This window comes from Galeopterus variegatus, unplaced genomic scaffold, assembly GCF_000696425.1.
Source record: "Galeopterus variegatus unplaced genomic scaffold, G_variegatus-3.0.2 Scaffold1235, whole genome shotgun sequence".
Classification (NCBI taxonomy): Eukaryota; Metazoa; Chordata; class Mammalia; order Dermoptera; family Cynocephalidae; genus Galeopterus; species Galeopterus variegatus.
This window is the reverse complement of record NW_007727346.1, coordinates 251,303-267,250: the sequence shown is the minus strand read 5'-3', so window position 1 is coordinate 267,250 and position 15,948 is coordinate 251,303. Positions and strand designations below refer to the sequence as shown.

Genomic DNA, 15,948 nt, shown 5'->3' with positions numbered 1-15,948 from the left:
TGCCAATGGGAGATAGTAAGGACACTTCCTCGATCATTGGTAGAGATTGGTAACTAAGCCGAGGTGCGGTGCACGGTGTCTCCGGCATAGCCCGGGGATACTTGGGGACCCGAGGTCGAGTTCCAAGTTGGAGACAGATACTGCAAGACGGTAAGCCGGGATTCCAGGGCCTTCTCCAGTCGCACAGAGACAAGCGCCACGGAGCTGGATAGAGGACTCCTTCTGGTTCAACCCTCGCCCACTTACTTCTCGGTCCGTCCTAGATGCTACACGAAGCCCCGGCAAGCCGGAAATATCAGGCCCAGGACACAATTCAGAAAAATCACTTACCAGTCTCTCCCCTCCGGCGCCGATGTAGCAGGAGCCTGACTCGCCGGCCAGAGCCAAGATCCGGAGCCGCTCAGACCACCCTGGCGACGGCGCGAGAGCGTCACTGACAACCACCCGGAAATGGTATTATCGCTTCCGGGGCCGCCGAGCGCGCGGCGGGAAATTATTTCCCTGAGCCCAGATTAGTGAAGCAGTGAGCGCTGCAGCGGTAGTCGTCGCCTCTGCCGCTGCTGCCACCCGAGGGAAGCAGCCGAGACACTCCCGCCGGGAAGGTAAAGGGCCTCAGCTTGGAAGACACAGTCTATCCTGACCCTGTGGGGATGTTTCTTCCCCGGACTGTGCCCCGCCCCTTCGAAGTTTCTGCCGCTCCCGGCTGTGAGGCTGGCAAGGGGCTGGGTTGAGCGGCGGCGGTGCCCGGCTCTCTCGCTTTCTGCAGCCGCCGTTCGATCGCACTCTCTTGATTCCCTGCGCTCAGCGCCCGCGTTGGTGGGCTGCAGCCGCAGACCCCGCCCCGCTCCGCCGTGCCGCCGCGGGGACTGCTGGCGAGCGCCTTTCAGCAGTGCTTAGCTGAGCCGCTTCCCCCGCCTACCGCTTGCGCAGCTCAGCTCGGTCTCCCGCTTGGAAGGCGCTAGGCCACCCTCTTCTCTCGTTTCCATAGAACCGACTGGGACGCCTCACTCTGATCCCAGATTCTTGGCTGCTGATCCCAGATTCTTGGCTGCTTTCCATAATTTAGTCAGAGAAGGTGGCTAGGATCCTCCAGGCCCACCTTGCTGTGACGAAGAAAATTATGTCATTCTTCCTAGCAGAATTTATAACATATCCAAATGGCAATTATCGTATCTCTGGGTATTGTAGGCCTTTAAACACATACACACACGTTTCCCTAAGGGGAGGGTCTGTGTTCCTGGGGATTATATTTTAGCTGCCTGAAGGCTGGGTACAAGACTAAGTGGTTATCCTGAGGTTTCGTCCACTTCCAAAGCTTCTGATTAATTATTGACCCAAAAACTGATCTGCTTCGGGTACTTGATATTAATATTTGACCCAGGAGTTAGATGGAATTTGATTCTGAAGGCGCCATGCTCTGTTGACGAATGACTAGCCCATACAAAAAGAAAAAAAAAATTTTTCCCCCATTGAGCTGAGTTTAAGCTGAATTCACAGTATGCATGTGACAGATACTGCACCTTGCGGACTTTTCTATGTTATTCCGTTGTGCCTCAATTCGTAGAAATAACTATTGATGTGCAAGATCTCCTCGTTATAGGAAAGTTTGACCAACCTACATTTCAGGTGTTCAGTACATACGTTGATAGTTTAGGGTGGATTTGTATAAGGCAGTAAATAAGATTATTTCTAAATTAACTCAGAGTATTCTTAATTTAAATGAACTAGGATTTTTAAATACTTTAATGTTTAAATAAATTTCATTGTAAAAGTAATTAGCCTTCAGTAATGTAAATAGGACCCAATTAGATCTGTTTTCTAAATCCAGATTTTCTTATGCCTTACTGACTTAAGTGGTCTAATGCTTTTTTCTGCTTCCTGAAAGCAGAAAGCATAGATTATGTGAAAGCCTATGAAAAGTTGGTTAAATTTGGTTATTTTTCATAATCAAAATCCAGAACTCTTAAGATTTCATAATAGACATTCGTAATTTCCAATGATGTCCAAAACCATTGATTTGGGGGAAACCAATAGTATAGGTTTATTAATTACAGTGTTTTCTTTGTTGTATGTATCTTGATTGCATTATTCTAAGATTAAAGCCTTTTCACTATTTAAACAAAACATTTTTAAGTAAAATCAATAATTCTTTGTAGGCTCAATAATAAAATCTAAAGAAAATGAATAACCCTCTTTCTCAAAAATATAACTAAAATGGAGCATTATCTTTTACTCTTGTAATTGACTAAATGTACTAGTAGAAAATAGATGCTGTAAAATGTACCATGTATTATTTCTTACCTTATAAGCGCATATTACTGCTTAAAAGTGAAATATCCCTAGAACTTTTAAATTCACTTGATTTTTACTTTTTATCAAAATTACTTTGAAATTAAAAATAAACTGTTTTGATATTTTTGATGAGGAAGAAAGCCCATATGAATTACTTTAATGATTGATACCAAATCCATTTTAAGAAGAAAATAATTAAAACTTTGTTTTCCATAAAAAAAAAGAAAGAAAGAAAGAAAATGGCACTCTTTAGATTGTTTCTAGAAATACTTTGAAGTTTGAGACATTGGTGTTATTTTTTGGAAAATAATTTATAATTGTGTTTAAATCTTTTCAGTAATGTCGCTGATCTGAATGTTTCCCCACCCTCATATCTTTCTCTTGTACTAGCCGAAAATAGATTGCTCTGTAAAATTGTAATGTGACTGAAACTATTAGACTAAATTCTGAAACTTAAGTAGGTTGATATTGTAGAAAAAGTATATCGTTTTTGCAGAAACAGACTTATCTTTGAATCTTGGTTTTACCATTCACTGATTGTGTACCCTTAGGCTAGTTTTCTAATCATACAGATTTCCCAGTATCCTCATCCATATGAGAAGGATAAACAGCACTTATGTTGTGAAGAAAGGAGATGAACTAACATATATGAAGTATATAGACTATAGTAGCTCTTCAATAAAAATTAAATCCTGCTTGTTCAACCTTAGACTTATGTTCCTCCTGCTAAGTAATCCAGAGTTCCTTGGATACCAAAGGTTTGCCTTTCATCCTCTATATCCAATAACCATTATCGACCATAACAATATCTGCTATACAATACCTATAATGATAACTTTAACTAATACCTACTGTCCATCCATTCTTTTCCCTGAACCTCATCCCTCTTATCCAGTTTACTTCCTTAAGGACCCCTTTATCCCTAAAGTAACATCTCCTGTCCAGCCTGTGCCTTGTACAGTATTTTATAGATTGGACATCCCCATATGCGCCCTCAGCCTCTCATTTCTTCCTCACCACAGTCACTTTGCCCCTAGTTCTCCATTTCCTCCCTCTACTGCTAAATTTCACATCAAAGGGACTAATGACTGTTCCTATCCCAAATCATGTCCAAGTAAGGACATTTCTCAAGTCTCATCACTGGAGACCTCTGTCAAATAATTAATAAATTTACAGATATACATATATACATACAAATATATGTGTGTGTATATACAGTCATGTGTCAACTGGGATACATTCTGGGAAATGTGTTGTTGTTGGGTAATCATACAGTGTACTGACAAACCTAGATGGTATAGCCTACTACACACCTACGCTATATGGTATAACCTATTGCTCTTACATGACTAATGCAGTGTGCCATGACATTACGATGACTACAACATCACTAGGTGATAGGGAATTTTTCAGCTGCGTTATAATCTTATGGAACCATCATCATATATACGGTCAGTCAACTAAAATGTCCTTCAAAAAGTTTGTGGAAACATTCATATTATCTTTTAATTCTATTTTTCCGCAAACTTTTTGAAGGACCCTTGTATATACAGTCATGAGCTGCATGTATATATGTATATGTATATATATAAATACCATGTATATATATAAATATCTTAATTTTATATTAAGATAAAATATGAAATATATGTGTATATGTATACACGTATATTTAAACATCTTAATTTTTATGTAAAATTATATCATGATCGTTTTTCCATGCCACTTAATATTCTTTGTGGTTTTAAGGCCACATGATGAAAACCGGTGGTTTCTCAATTTTCATTATGCTGGTGAACTATTTGATTTTAAACCTACTTCTACAGCAAAGAAAAATCATTTGAAACTTCTCTCTTCTGAAAAGCACATACCAAGCCTTAAATGCAGTCAGTATTTTTGCTTTGAATTCAAGAGTTTGAGAGATTTTCATGTTTTCTCTTACCTAAACATTTAACTGGAAAAGTAAACAAATAAGTGCTAAAACTGAAAAGGGTCAAAATGTTGGATCTCTGTTTTCTCTTGTAAAAGGTAGAGACATACCACAGTATATATACAAATATTTATATATCATATCTTTGAAGGATGGGGCAGGAAATAGATGCTACTTTTTTTTTTTTAATTCCAAAGGCCAGCTGAATGAAATTAAGCAAGGACCTAATTTATCTCCTAGGTCAGGGAGGCCAGAATTCCTGACCGCTACTTGCAGTTACAGTATACTGAGCCAAACAGTATTTTACTAACACAGTTTAAATATTGACATTGCAAAATGATCACAATATAATTTTACGTAACAATTAAGATACAGAACTATGTAATATCTGAATTTTGCTATGTATGTATTTTTTCAGACATACACATAAGAAAGTCAACCCCTCCAAAATGTTAATAGTGGTATTATGTAAGGGTGAAGGAATTTGAGATTATTTTAATCTATTTACTTTGTAGTATTTTTCAAATTTTTTATAATAAGCATGTTTTAATTAAAATCAAAAGACAAAATTAGTAAAGATTATTTTGGGAGAAAAACTTTAGTTTTAAAATAAAAATATATAAATTAAACTTTAAAAATAAGTGTTGTATTTTAGGTAATGATAATATGCAATTTATTTATGAGATGCCTTATATTCTCAAAGTTCTTTTATGAATAGGGCTGGTTATAAGAGAAATTGTAATGCAGAGTAAGAAAATTTTATCCTTTTTTTCCTACAAAAATCTCTAAGCATCCCTGTCTCTCTTTTTTGCAACAGTTTCCTCTTTCACCCAACTGTTTTACCCCGCTCTTTTATCTTGCCTCACAAACCAGATCTTTGTGTGCATATATATATTCCTGCCTCTACTTTTTTTTCTCTCAGTTCCATTTTCAACATATTTTAGCTATGCTGCCATATTGTCCAAACACATTCTAGCTATGTGTTACATTGTAAAGAATTCAAAGGACCTAAAAAGCCAGTACATAATAAAATATTCTCAATTGTGATAATGAGTGCTATAGGTTTATTTGCGTTTCTGACTGGCACCCACTGCAAAGGAATTTCAGCCATCAGGGATAGGCCCATGTGGGAGATATTTTGGGAAAGTCCACACCACAGAGACAGTTGCTTGCTATGCGTAAAGGCCAGCTCTGTTCACAATCATCTCCTTAGTTGTATTGTATTGTTCAAGGTAAGTAAATATTTAAAACTTATTACAAAATTTTAAAAATATTACTACAAAAGAACTTTTCTTGTAACTAAAATTGTAGTATATAACTTAATTTTTTGACAGCAAAGATAAAACATGTAACTGCCAAAAATGAATGCTCTTTTTTGTTTGTTTGGGGTTTGTTTTTTTTTTTTCCTATTTTTGTATTAGGTTAATATCTTTTGTGTAAATGCTTCAAGGAACACCCCCCATAAGGTCTGGAAAGATCTATAACTTTCTTAGAAACACCAGCGTCACAATTATATTACAGTATATTTGCCTTCTTTCTTGTGCCGGAAGACTTCTAGAAGTTAGCTGTCCGTCCTTCATACCCCCAGAACGTATCACTTACACAAAACTTGACCCAAGATTTTTAAATGTCTGAGTTATTGATATGTATTAAACTAATTTGTATAGTGCTCTCTTTGGGTTCATTGGCATATCAGGCTGTTATTTATTGTTTTCTTAATTCTGTAGTGTAAGAAGAATCATCAAACCACTAATTTCATAAATATAAACAGATCTATTAATATAGATGTCTGTGTCTATTCCTCTGTATATAGATATCAGTTCTCCCTATATGAATTACATATGTGATCTAGGTCATTAGTTTGGCATGTCATTTGGTATTAAAAAGCATTGCTAAATGAATTGTAAACTTTTTTCAGGTAATTCATTATAGAAAGCTATGATTAGATTAGGTTAATGAAATTTATTCTTTTAAAAACTGCTAGTTAATTTGTGCCATCACTTGGGTTCACAATTCTAGGAAAGTTTAGCTAATAGCCCAGTTTTTTAATTTATTTATTTATTTATTTTTTTTATTTTGTCAATATACACTGTATATGATTATTATGGCCCGTCACCAACACCTCCCTCCCTCCTCCCTCTCTCCCCTCCCCCCCAAGAATGTCCTTTCCGTTTGCTTGTTGTAACAACTTCATGAAAGTATAGTTGTTATATCTTCTTCCCCACCCCACCCCCCTCGGTTTTTTTTTGTGTGTGTGTGTATGTGGGTGAATTAATTTGCTTGTTTTTTTTTAGCTCCCACCAATGAGTGAGAACATGTGGAATTTCTTTTTCTCTGCCTGACTCGTTTCACTCAATATTATACAGGTGTACCTTCGACTTGATGATTTCCATTCCTTTGGATATATTCCCAGGAGTGGGATAGCTGGGTCGTATGGTAGGTCTATCTTCAGCTGTTTGAGGAACCTCCAAACCATTTTCCATAGGGGTTGCACCATTGTGCATTCCCACCAACAGTGTAAGAGAGTTCCTTTTTCTCCGCAGCCACGCCAGCATTTATCTTTCGGTGTCTTTTGGATTTTTGCCATCCTAACTGGGGTGAGATGGTATCTCAGTGTGGTTTTGATTTGCATTTCCTGGATGCTGAGTGATGTTGAGCATTTTTTCATATGACTGTTGGCCATTTGCATATCTTCTTTAGAGAAATGCTTACTTAGTTCTTTTGCCCATTTTTTGATTGGGTTGCTTGTTTTTTTCTTGTAAAGTTGTTTGAGTTCTTTATATATTCTGGATATTAGTCCTTTGTTGGATGTGTATTTTGCAAATATTTTCTCCCACTCTGTTGGTTGTCTTTTAGCTCTGTTAATTGTTTCTTTTGCTGTGCAGAAGCTTTTTAGTTTGATATAGTCCCATTTGTTTATTTTTCCTTTGGTTGCCTGTGCTTTTGGGGTCATATTCATGAAGTCTGTGCCCAGCCCTATTTGCTGAAGGGTTTCTCCTATGTTTTCTTTAATAAGTTTTATTGTTTCGGGGTGTATATTTAAATCCTTGATCCATTTTGAGTTGATTTTAGTACATGGTGAGAGATGTGGGTCTAGTTTCAATCTCCTGCAAATGGATAACCAGTTATCCCAGCACCCTTTGCTGAAGAGGGAGTCCTGACCCCAGTGAATAGGCTTAATGCCTTTGTTGAAGATCAGTTTTTTTGATAAACTTGTGAATAAATGTCCTGTATTCTGAATTGTTTTAAAACATCCATATTTGCATAATGTTTGAATCAGGACGTTCTGGTTTTTTTACCTGTGTTTCTTGCTTCCCTTTCCTTTTTGCATGTTTAATTTCAGTTTCATATTTAGTCATTTTAAAATGAAACAAATTGCTTTAAAAGGCTTTTCTGATTTCTACTATTATGCACAGTTGGTCCTGTTTTCATTTTTCTATGGGCTCTTGCTTTGACAGAACATGCTGTTAAATATACAAAGTGGATTATTTTCATCATATATTTTCCATTATAAAGACAATATTGTTTAAGATGAAAACTTTGCTTAACACACTGACTTCAGTAAGTCCAAATAATTTAATAATTTATACATCAAACAAAAAGATGTTAAAATATCACCTTGTTGTTAATAAATCTTCAAGTTGTGAAATAGCTATTATTAACTTGGTCTGAAAAGTATTATATTTTAGTATTATAGATTTTTCTCTTGTATTTCTGTATAACATTTAATTCAAGTAGAATAATAAAATTTAAAGGAACAAGCTTTAAAACTTTTTGGGTGATACTGTTACAGTAGTTTTAATTTGTTGTACTGCTTTTTGTACATTCTCATTATTTAAGAGTAATTTTTAGGCATCAGTATTTTAGTACAGCAAGAAAGGCAGTATTTTAGGTTTTTAAAACCATTCAAACTTCCTTTCTTTGGCAGCATGTTGGGAAAATAGAATAGTTTGGTCAGGGCCCTCACCTCGGGTCCAGGTGGGTGTGGTTCAGCATCTTTTGTAAGCAAATTTTGTGTGGGGGGGAGTTAGTGCGCATGCACAGAAGTGTATCTTTTTAGTTTTATTGCTATTCATGTGTTCTTCACAGAGAGGCAGAGAGAGCGAGGGAGAGAGTAGAGAGGAGTTTTTAGTGAAGCAGGTGGGCAGGTGTCGGCCTCGGGCGTCTGCCCCAAACGGCCATGCTTTCCAGCCTATGGCTCCAAAGACCTTTTGGCCAGTTACGTAGCTCATAGACCTGCATAAAGAGTTCTGGTGACCCAGTCTGGCATGTATAGGGTCTGGTGACCCAGCCTGGCATATGAAGGGTTTGTGACCCAGTCTGTGAGTGGGCTTGAGGGGTCTGGGAGCTCCAGACCCAGCCCTAGCTCAACAATCAGCCCAGTCAGTGCAGGATTACCAGCAGGTAAAAGAGCCCGACAACTAGCATGGTCACCGAGCTAGACAATTGGTGCTGTGAGGATCCTAGCCACCACAGTAGCCAGACACAGCATTTCTTGAAGTAGCCTATTAAGTAGCTTTTGAAACTCTTAAACATATAAATAAAATACAAGTAGTAGGAAAAGTATGTATGTTTTAAAAAACTTATATTCCTCTGATAACAGTGGCTTTTGAGAACGATAAAAACAATTTCTGATTGAATACCAAGATGATGCTTACAGACGTATTGAATTTCACTAGTCTAGTATTTCTGAAAGGACTTATAATTTTCTAAAGGAAATTTGCTTAAAGGATTTATTTAAATATTTCCCTGGAATTAATGAAAGCAGCATTTCTCCCTAGTTGTGGACATATGCTTTATAATCCACATACAAACTTATTGTATGTGTTCTGCATCAGACTAAATCATTATTTCTAGCAACAGAGCATATTCCTGGTAAAGTTTTTATATGTTGTTAGTCTATATTAATGAATATTAACACACAAGAGCTGTGTCATTTAACCCATTTTTTTAAAATGATTAAAAATATGGAATGATTAATGCAGTAAACAGTTTTTTTTTTTTTTCCTTTTTGTCTTTTTCTGTGTCCGGCAACGGATCGCAACCCTCAGTGTCGCCCCCGTACCGGACCGGGACGGGCAATGGGATCGCAACCCTCGGTGTTGCTCCCGCGCCTCGCTCAGCCAGTGAGCCGCCGGTCTGTATGTGGGATCTGAACCCTCGGCGGGAGCGCCGCCACACTTCCCAAGCGGCGCACTGTAGCAGTGCGCCACCGGGCCGGCCCTAAACAGTTTTTTTTTATGCAAGAAGTTACCTTACCTTTTATTTACTGGTGAATAGTATCTCACATGTATGATTAATTTTTTCATAGCAGACCAAGCCCTACTATGTACCCTTTATAATTTTGTACTGACCAACTGAATCCTTGTAACTTTTTAAAAGCATTTGTTTCATTGAAGAGCCTTATCCTTAAAGATACTTTATGTTCTTTATCTAACTTAGGATTTTAGAGGGATACATTACACCCCTTTGCTTTTATTGGAGCCAGTCGAGAAATTGAAAGTCAGATATATTGAGGTCAAAATATCAGCTTGGTTTGAAGGAGGTGGCTTTGATGTGCAACTGCAGTGTGCTTCTTAGTACATAATCACTGAATTGATCTACGCACACAGGCAGTGCAGGACCACTATAAGCAGCTCCTTAGGATGTTGTCTGGCTAGGCTAAGGCCTGGAATCCTGCTCATAGCGCCAATTGTCTAGCTCTTTTAATCCTGTTTGTGACGCCGATTGTAAAGCTAGGCAACCCCGCTAGTTGTCGGGCTCTTTTACCTTTCAGTAATCCTGCACCGACTGGGCTGATTGTTGAGTTAGGGCTGGGTCTGGAGCTCCCAGACCCCTCAAGCCCATTCACAGACTGGGTCACCAGACCCCTTCACGCAGGTCTATGAGCTAGGTAGCCGGTCAAAGTGTCCTTGGAAGCCATAGGTTTTAGAAAAGCATGGCCATGCTGACAGCAGCTGCCCCAGGCAGTAAACACCAGCCAAAGTGGCAGCTCCGTGCAGGCACACTTACTCCACGGCCCCCCACACACACTTACACACAACGTTTACGGAACTACCCCCAACCAGCCCTGAGGCAAGGGGAGCCTAACTAAATTATTCTATTTTCCCAACAGATGTGTCAGAAAGCATTAATATGAACTTTTGTAAATACGCAGATACACTGAGCAGAGCATATTCATTTAGTTCTCTCAAAGAGTTTCTCCTCCTAAATGATGAAGGGGAGAGAGAGAAACCAAGAGTGCTGTTACTCTAGCTGAAGTTCCTCCAATTAGGAACTTTTTTTTTTTTTTTTTTTGTCTTTTTCGTGACCGGTAAGGGGATCGCAACCCTTGGTATGGTGTCGCCTGCAGCACACTCAACCAGTGAGCGTGTAGGCCACTCCTATATAGGATCCGAACCTGCGTCGGTAGCATCGCTGCGCTCCCAGCGCCGTACTCTCCCGAGTGCGCCACGGGCTCGGCCCCTCTTAGGAACTTTTAAGTGAGAGGAATGAATATTCACTCCTCTGAGTAATGCTTTAAATTGTTTATAGTGAGACTTAATTTTTACTCTAAAATGAATCTCAACCTTTAAATATGTTTATGTATGTTTGTGTGTATATATATATATATATATATATTTAATATAAGGATATATAATATTAGTCTTGGAAAATAGAATATCTATGAAGAGTATTTTTTTTTTCCTTTTTGTCTTTTTTCGTGTCCGGCAACGGACCACAACCCTCAGTGTCGCGCCCGTACTGGACCGGGACCGGCAATGGGATCGCAACCCTCGGTGCTGCGCCCGCCCCTCGCTCAGCCAGTGAGCGGGAACCGGTCTGTATGTGGGATCCGAACCCTCGGCGGGAGTGCCGCCGCGCTCCCAAGCAGCGCACTGTAGCAGTGCGCCACTGGGCCGGCCTATAAAGAGTATTTTTAACTTTACCGGTTGTGTGCTATTAGTCCTGGGCTCAAGTAGTTACAGTTTTTGACATTTACTTTTAATCATGTTGAAAGAAGCCATTTGCTTCTTTGAGTGTTGAAAACAGCTACTTTTGTTACTCTGCTTGTGGCATTAGTTAAATACTAATCCACAGCTATGGCGATAACAGTTAGGGAAATGAAAAATTACCCTGATTCCTCTTGTCCCTGCTTTCCATCTATAGAGATTTTTTTCTAAGATGCTATCTAATTCTAAATTCTAACCTCATGTAAACAAATAAACAAAATTGTATTCCGATTAGAAATGCTGCAAGTTACGTACCATCTCCAACCCAAAAGTACTTTTTGAACTACATTTAAATACAGGTTAAGGTCTCTGTGAAAATAAACTTAGATAAAAAATGTGTGATTTTTCAGTCTGCCTTGTAAATGATGAAATTAACATATATATAGCAAAGTTACGGAATGTAGATTGGGAATAGGATGGAGGATCATTACGTGTACCTACTGTACTAAATTATTAGATATAAATGCTGTGGCACCATGAGTTCTGTCAGCTTCTCCATATTCAAGAATACACATATTCTTTAATATCTGTCCACAAACACTTTAAAAATCTGGATGAAATCTGATTGTTTCATTGTCCAGAAGTGTACTTGTTTCAAAAGCTCTTGGTAAGAACAGTACTTCTAAAATGAACTTAGTCTTATTATACTAATATTGATGTATTTCTATCCTTTTCTGAAAAATTATATCCATTTATCGATGTGTTTTTAATGGCAAGTAATATAATAATGTAAACTTTCATTGTTCAAACCAGAAAAAAAATTCACTTTATTTAAGGTCATATTTTGAAAAGATAACTTTTAAAACTTTTCTACTGCATGTAAGTAATTTTAACATTAGTATTTATAATTAATCCTTACATGTTTAATTTATTATATGTTTAATTGTTTTAGTTTTTATTTTTAGCACTCATAGTTAACGAAAAATAATGTCGACCCTGTGAATAATATCTTTAACATGTTATCTTCTGTATGTGTATATATGTTAGATGGAAGATGATGCCCCAAAGCATATTATCCAAATGACAGGATTTAAAATGGAAGAAAAGGAAGCTCTAGGCAAATTGCTTTTAAAACTAGATTGCACTTTTATTAAGAGTGAGGTGAGTACTGAAACTTACTTATCAAAATGTTCTAGATATAGCTGAAAAATAACTAGAATTAAAGTACTGGCATAAGAATGATAAAATACCCCCTTGATGTTATAAGAATAAAAAGCATATGTTATAAGGGAAATCTTACTTAAGTTTAACATTTCTTTTTATGGACTTTTCCCTTCAGAAATATAAAAATTGTACACATCTTATAGCTGAACGTCTATGTAAGAGTGAAAAATTTTTAGCAGCTTGTGCAGCAGGTAAGTTAACTGTCTTCCTACAACCCTTGGTAAAAAATCTTCATATTACGGAAAAAGTATCTTAGTCTCTGGAAAGATAGCATGTTTATTATATTAAACATAAATGTGTTTTTTCTGATAATATTTGTTTGATGTATTTTTTGCTTTATTCTTCTGAGTAAAATTTTGTAACACATGAAAAATATATTAAATAGGTGAAATATTTACTTCACCAAAAATTTAGTGTGTTTGATTTAAAAAAACCATACGATTGGCACAAATGCCAAAAAATTAAGCATTTGTGGAAGCTTCAGCTGTCCTTAGGTTTCTTTTTTGATCTCTCTTTGGAAATAGTCAATATTTTTATTCTCCCTCTGTTTCTTCCCCTCCTATCCATGCTATGAAGAATGGTGGTCCTGTTTTATTTTTTTAAGATATTAAATTCTATAAACCCAAATTAGGATTTAGTCTTCTCCTCTCTCCCTTTGTCACCACTGATACTCCTGTAGTTTACTGTGATTGATCTGGCATATCATTAATCTACTGATTGCAAAAAAACAAACGAACAAAAAAAACCAGTATATAAGTTGGATGACTTTATCATTTTGTGGATTAACTTACCAGAAAACCGCTTGGATTCATTATTAATTCTGCAAATGAAAACATACATTGTCCATTTAAAAAGATCATTGATGCCCAGATAAATTGTGAACATTATTGGGAAAGTTTTTGGTGAAGGAGGAAGAATAGAAACCTAACTCAAAATAGTAAATAATAATAGTAATAACTCAAGTAATACCACATTTTATTTTGGACTTTGAAGCCTTAGATTTATGTTTTGTTTAATAATGTTTAGAGTTATAATTATTTGTCATAAAAAAGATTGCATACAATGTTCAGTGATATTGTAGGTCTCTCACTATCAAAAAATGTAGAAAAACAAAAAATTCAAAGATAATATGACAACATAGCTTAAGAGTCTCATGTTGAGAAAAGTTGACATTTGATATTTGACCTTTGTTATTTATCATTAATCAGAAACAAAATTCTTTTGTGACTGACAATTCACTTGCTTTCTAGGAAAGTGGGTACTAACTAAGGACTACATAATTCATAGTGCCAAAAGTGGCAGATGGCTTGATGAAACAACTTATGAATGGGGATATAAAATTGAAAAAGACTCCCATTATTCACCTCAAATGCAATCTGCACCTAAAAGGTGGCGTGAAGAACTGAAACGCACTGGTGCTCCAGGAGCCTTCCACAGATGGAAAGTTGTCCTCCTTGTTACAGCTGATAAACAAAGTGATTCTCTTGTAAGGTAGGATGAGATCTCTTAAAAGCTAAAGCAGTGAATAAGAAAACAATTTTGGTTTGCATGAGTACGTTTTTGTATTTCTTTGCAATTATTGACTTAGTCCAAATGAACTATGATGATTTGCTACTTGATTTCCTAGATAAACCATTCTGCACATTTAAGTGTATGTGTCTTTAATAGAACAAAATCTGTTTTAGAACATTGCTTTAGATTATTCTGGTAATTTCTATTTTGCTATCCGTGTTATTTCTTTTGGCCAATTAAGCAAAATAAAAAAGAAAACAATAAGTGGGAGACTTTTTAGTTTCAAAGCAATTTTAAGTTTTTGCTAGCAAAGTATTGCATTATCACAAAGGCTTTTTTCTGGGTGTCTTCATGGTTCATATGTTTCCATCATAATTTTATTTCATTTTGTCCTTTATATTTTTAAGAGCCTTCTTTTGGGGTAAACTTTATTCCAAGACTGCCATTACTTTATTTTAGAGGGGGAGTTTTTTGTCTCCTTTACTGGAATATGATTTATAGACAATAAAGTATACCCATTTTAGGTCTACATTTTGATGAGTTTGAACAAATTTATCCATCCATGTTACTGTCACTATAATCAAGATCTGTTACATTTACATGATCCAAAATGTTCCCTTGTGTCCTTGTACATTTGATTCTGTGCCACCAATACTAGGTAACCACCAACTCCTTCTTTGTCATTATAGACTAGATTTGTCTATTTTTAGAAGTTCATGTGGATGGAATCATACTGAATATACTCCTTTAATGTAGCTTCATTTGCCTAGCACATTTTTGAGGTTCATCCATGTGGTTGCATGTGTAAGCAGTTCATTCCTTTCTGTTGTTGAGTAGTATACCACTCTGTGGATATATCACAATCAGTTTATTCACCTATTGTGGACATTTGGCATATTTTCTGTGTTTGTTAATATGAATAAAGTTTCTATGAACATTTGAATACAGGTATTCATGTAAACATGTTTTCATTTCTCTTGGGAAATATCTAGGAATGAAATTGCCAGCTCAGATGGCAGTTGTGTGTTTAATGTTATAAAAAAATGCCAAACCGTTTTCCAGATTAGTACCATTTTACATTCTCAATAGCAACGTATGAGAGTTCCAATTGCAGTGCAATTCTTTGGCATTACTGGTGAAAATCAATTGACATATATAGGTGGTCTATTTCTGGACTTCCTATTCTGTTCCATTGATCTATGTGTCTACCTTATATTAACCCCACATTGTTTTGATTACTGTATCTTTATGGTAGGTCTTGAAATCAGGTAGTATGAGTCCTCCAGCTTTGTCTTTTTCAGAATTGTTTTGGTGATTCTGGATTCTTTGTATTTCTATATACATTTTAAAATCAGCTTGTCAATTTCTATAAAAAAGCAAGGTGAGATTTTTTTTTTTTTAATTTTTTTTTTCCTTTTTGTCTTTTTTACTGACCGGTAACGGGATCGCAACCCTCAGTGTCGCGCCCGTACCGGGGACCGGCAATGGGATCGCAACCCTCGGTGTTGCGCCCGCTCCCTGCTCAGCCAGTGAGCGGGAACCGTTTTTTTTTGTGTCGCGCCCGTACCGGGGACCGGCAATGGGATCGCAACCCTCGGTGTTGCGCCCGCTCCCTGCTCAGCCAGTGAGCGGGAACCGGTCTCCACATGGGATCCGAACCCTCGGCGGGAGCGCCGCCGCACTCCCAAGCGGCGCACTCTCCAGTGCGCCACCGGGCCGGCCCCGCAAGGTGAGATTTTGATTGCAATTGTATTTTGTCTTCAAGTCAAATTGGGGAAAATTGAGATCTTAACAGTATTTAGTCTTCCTATCAATGGATTGTGTATCCTCTCCAGATGTTCTTTAACTTCTGTCATTAATATATGTAATATTCATTATATAAATCTTGCACATACAAGAGTACTTCAAAAAGTTTGAATTTTTCCATGAAGTTTTTGAAGTACCCTCATATTTTGTTAAATTTATTCATAGATACTTCATGTTTGGGGATGCTGTTTCAAGTGGATGGCTCTGAAAGTTTTTATCTGCATCTGTTGACACACTTAACTTGGCTTCTTT

At 37.1% G+C, this 15,948-nt stretch overlaps 1 protein-coding gene across 2 annotated transcripts in view; it reads left to right on the top strand.

Annotated features, from left to right (window-relative positions):
• Positions 1-490: 490 nt before the first annotated feature.
• The window catches only part of ANKRD32 (ankyrin repeat domain 32), a 72,094-nt gene continuing 56,636 nt past the window's right edge, over positions 491-15,948 (top strand). Inside the window, exons 1-4 of one of the 2 annotated variants that reach the window (XM_008575758.1) lie at positions 491-602; positions 12,202-12,315; positions 12,494-12,569; positions 13,629-13,869. In XM_008575758.1, the coding sequence (XP_008573980.1) occupies positions 12,202-12,315; positions 12,494-12,569; positions 13,629-13,869 (431 nt within the window). In that variant the 5' untranslated portion in view covers positions 491-602. The remainder of the gene's footprint in view (positions 603-12,201; positions 12,316-12,493; positions 12,570-13,628; positions 13,870-15,948) is intronic. The other variant, XM_008575759.1, reaches the window with a different exon arrangement.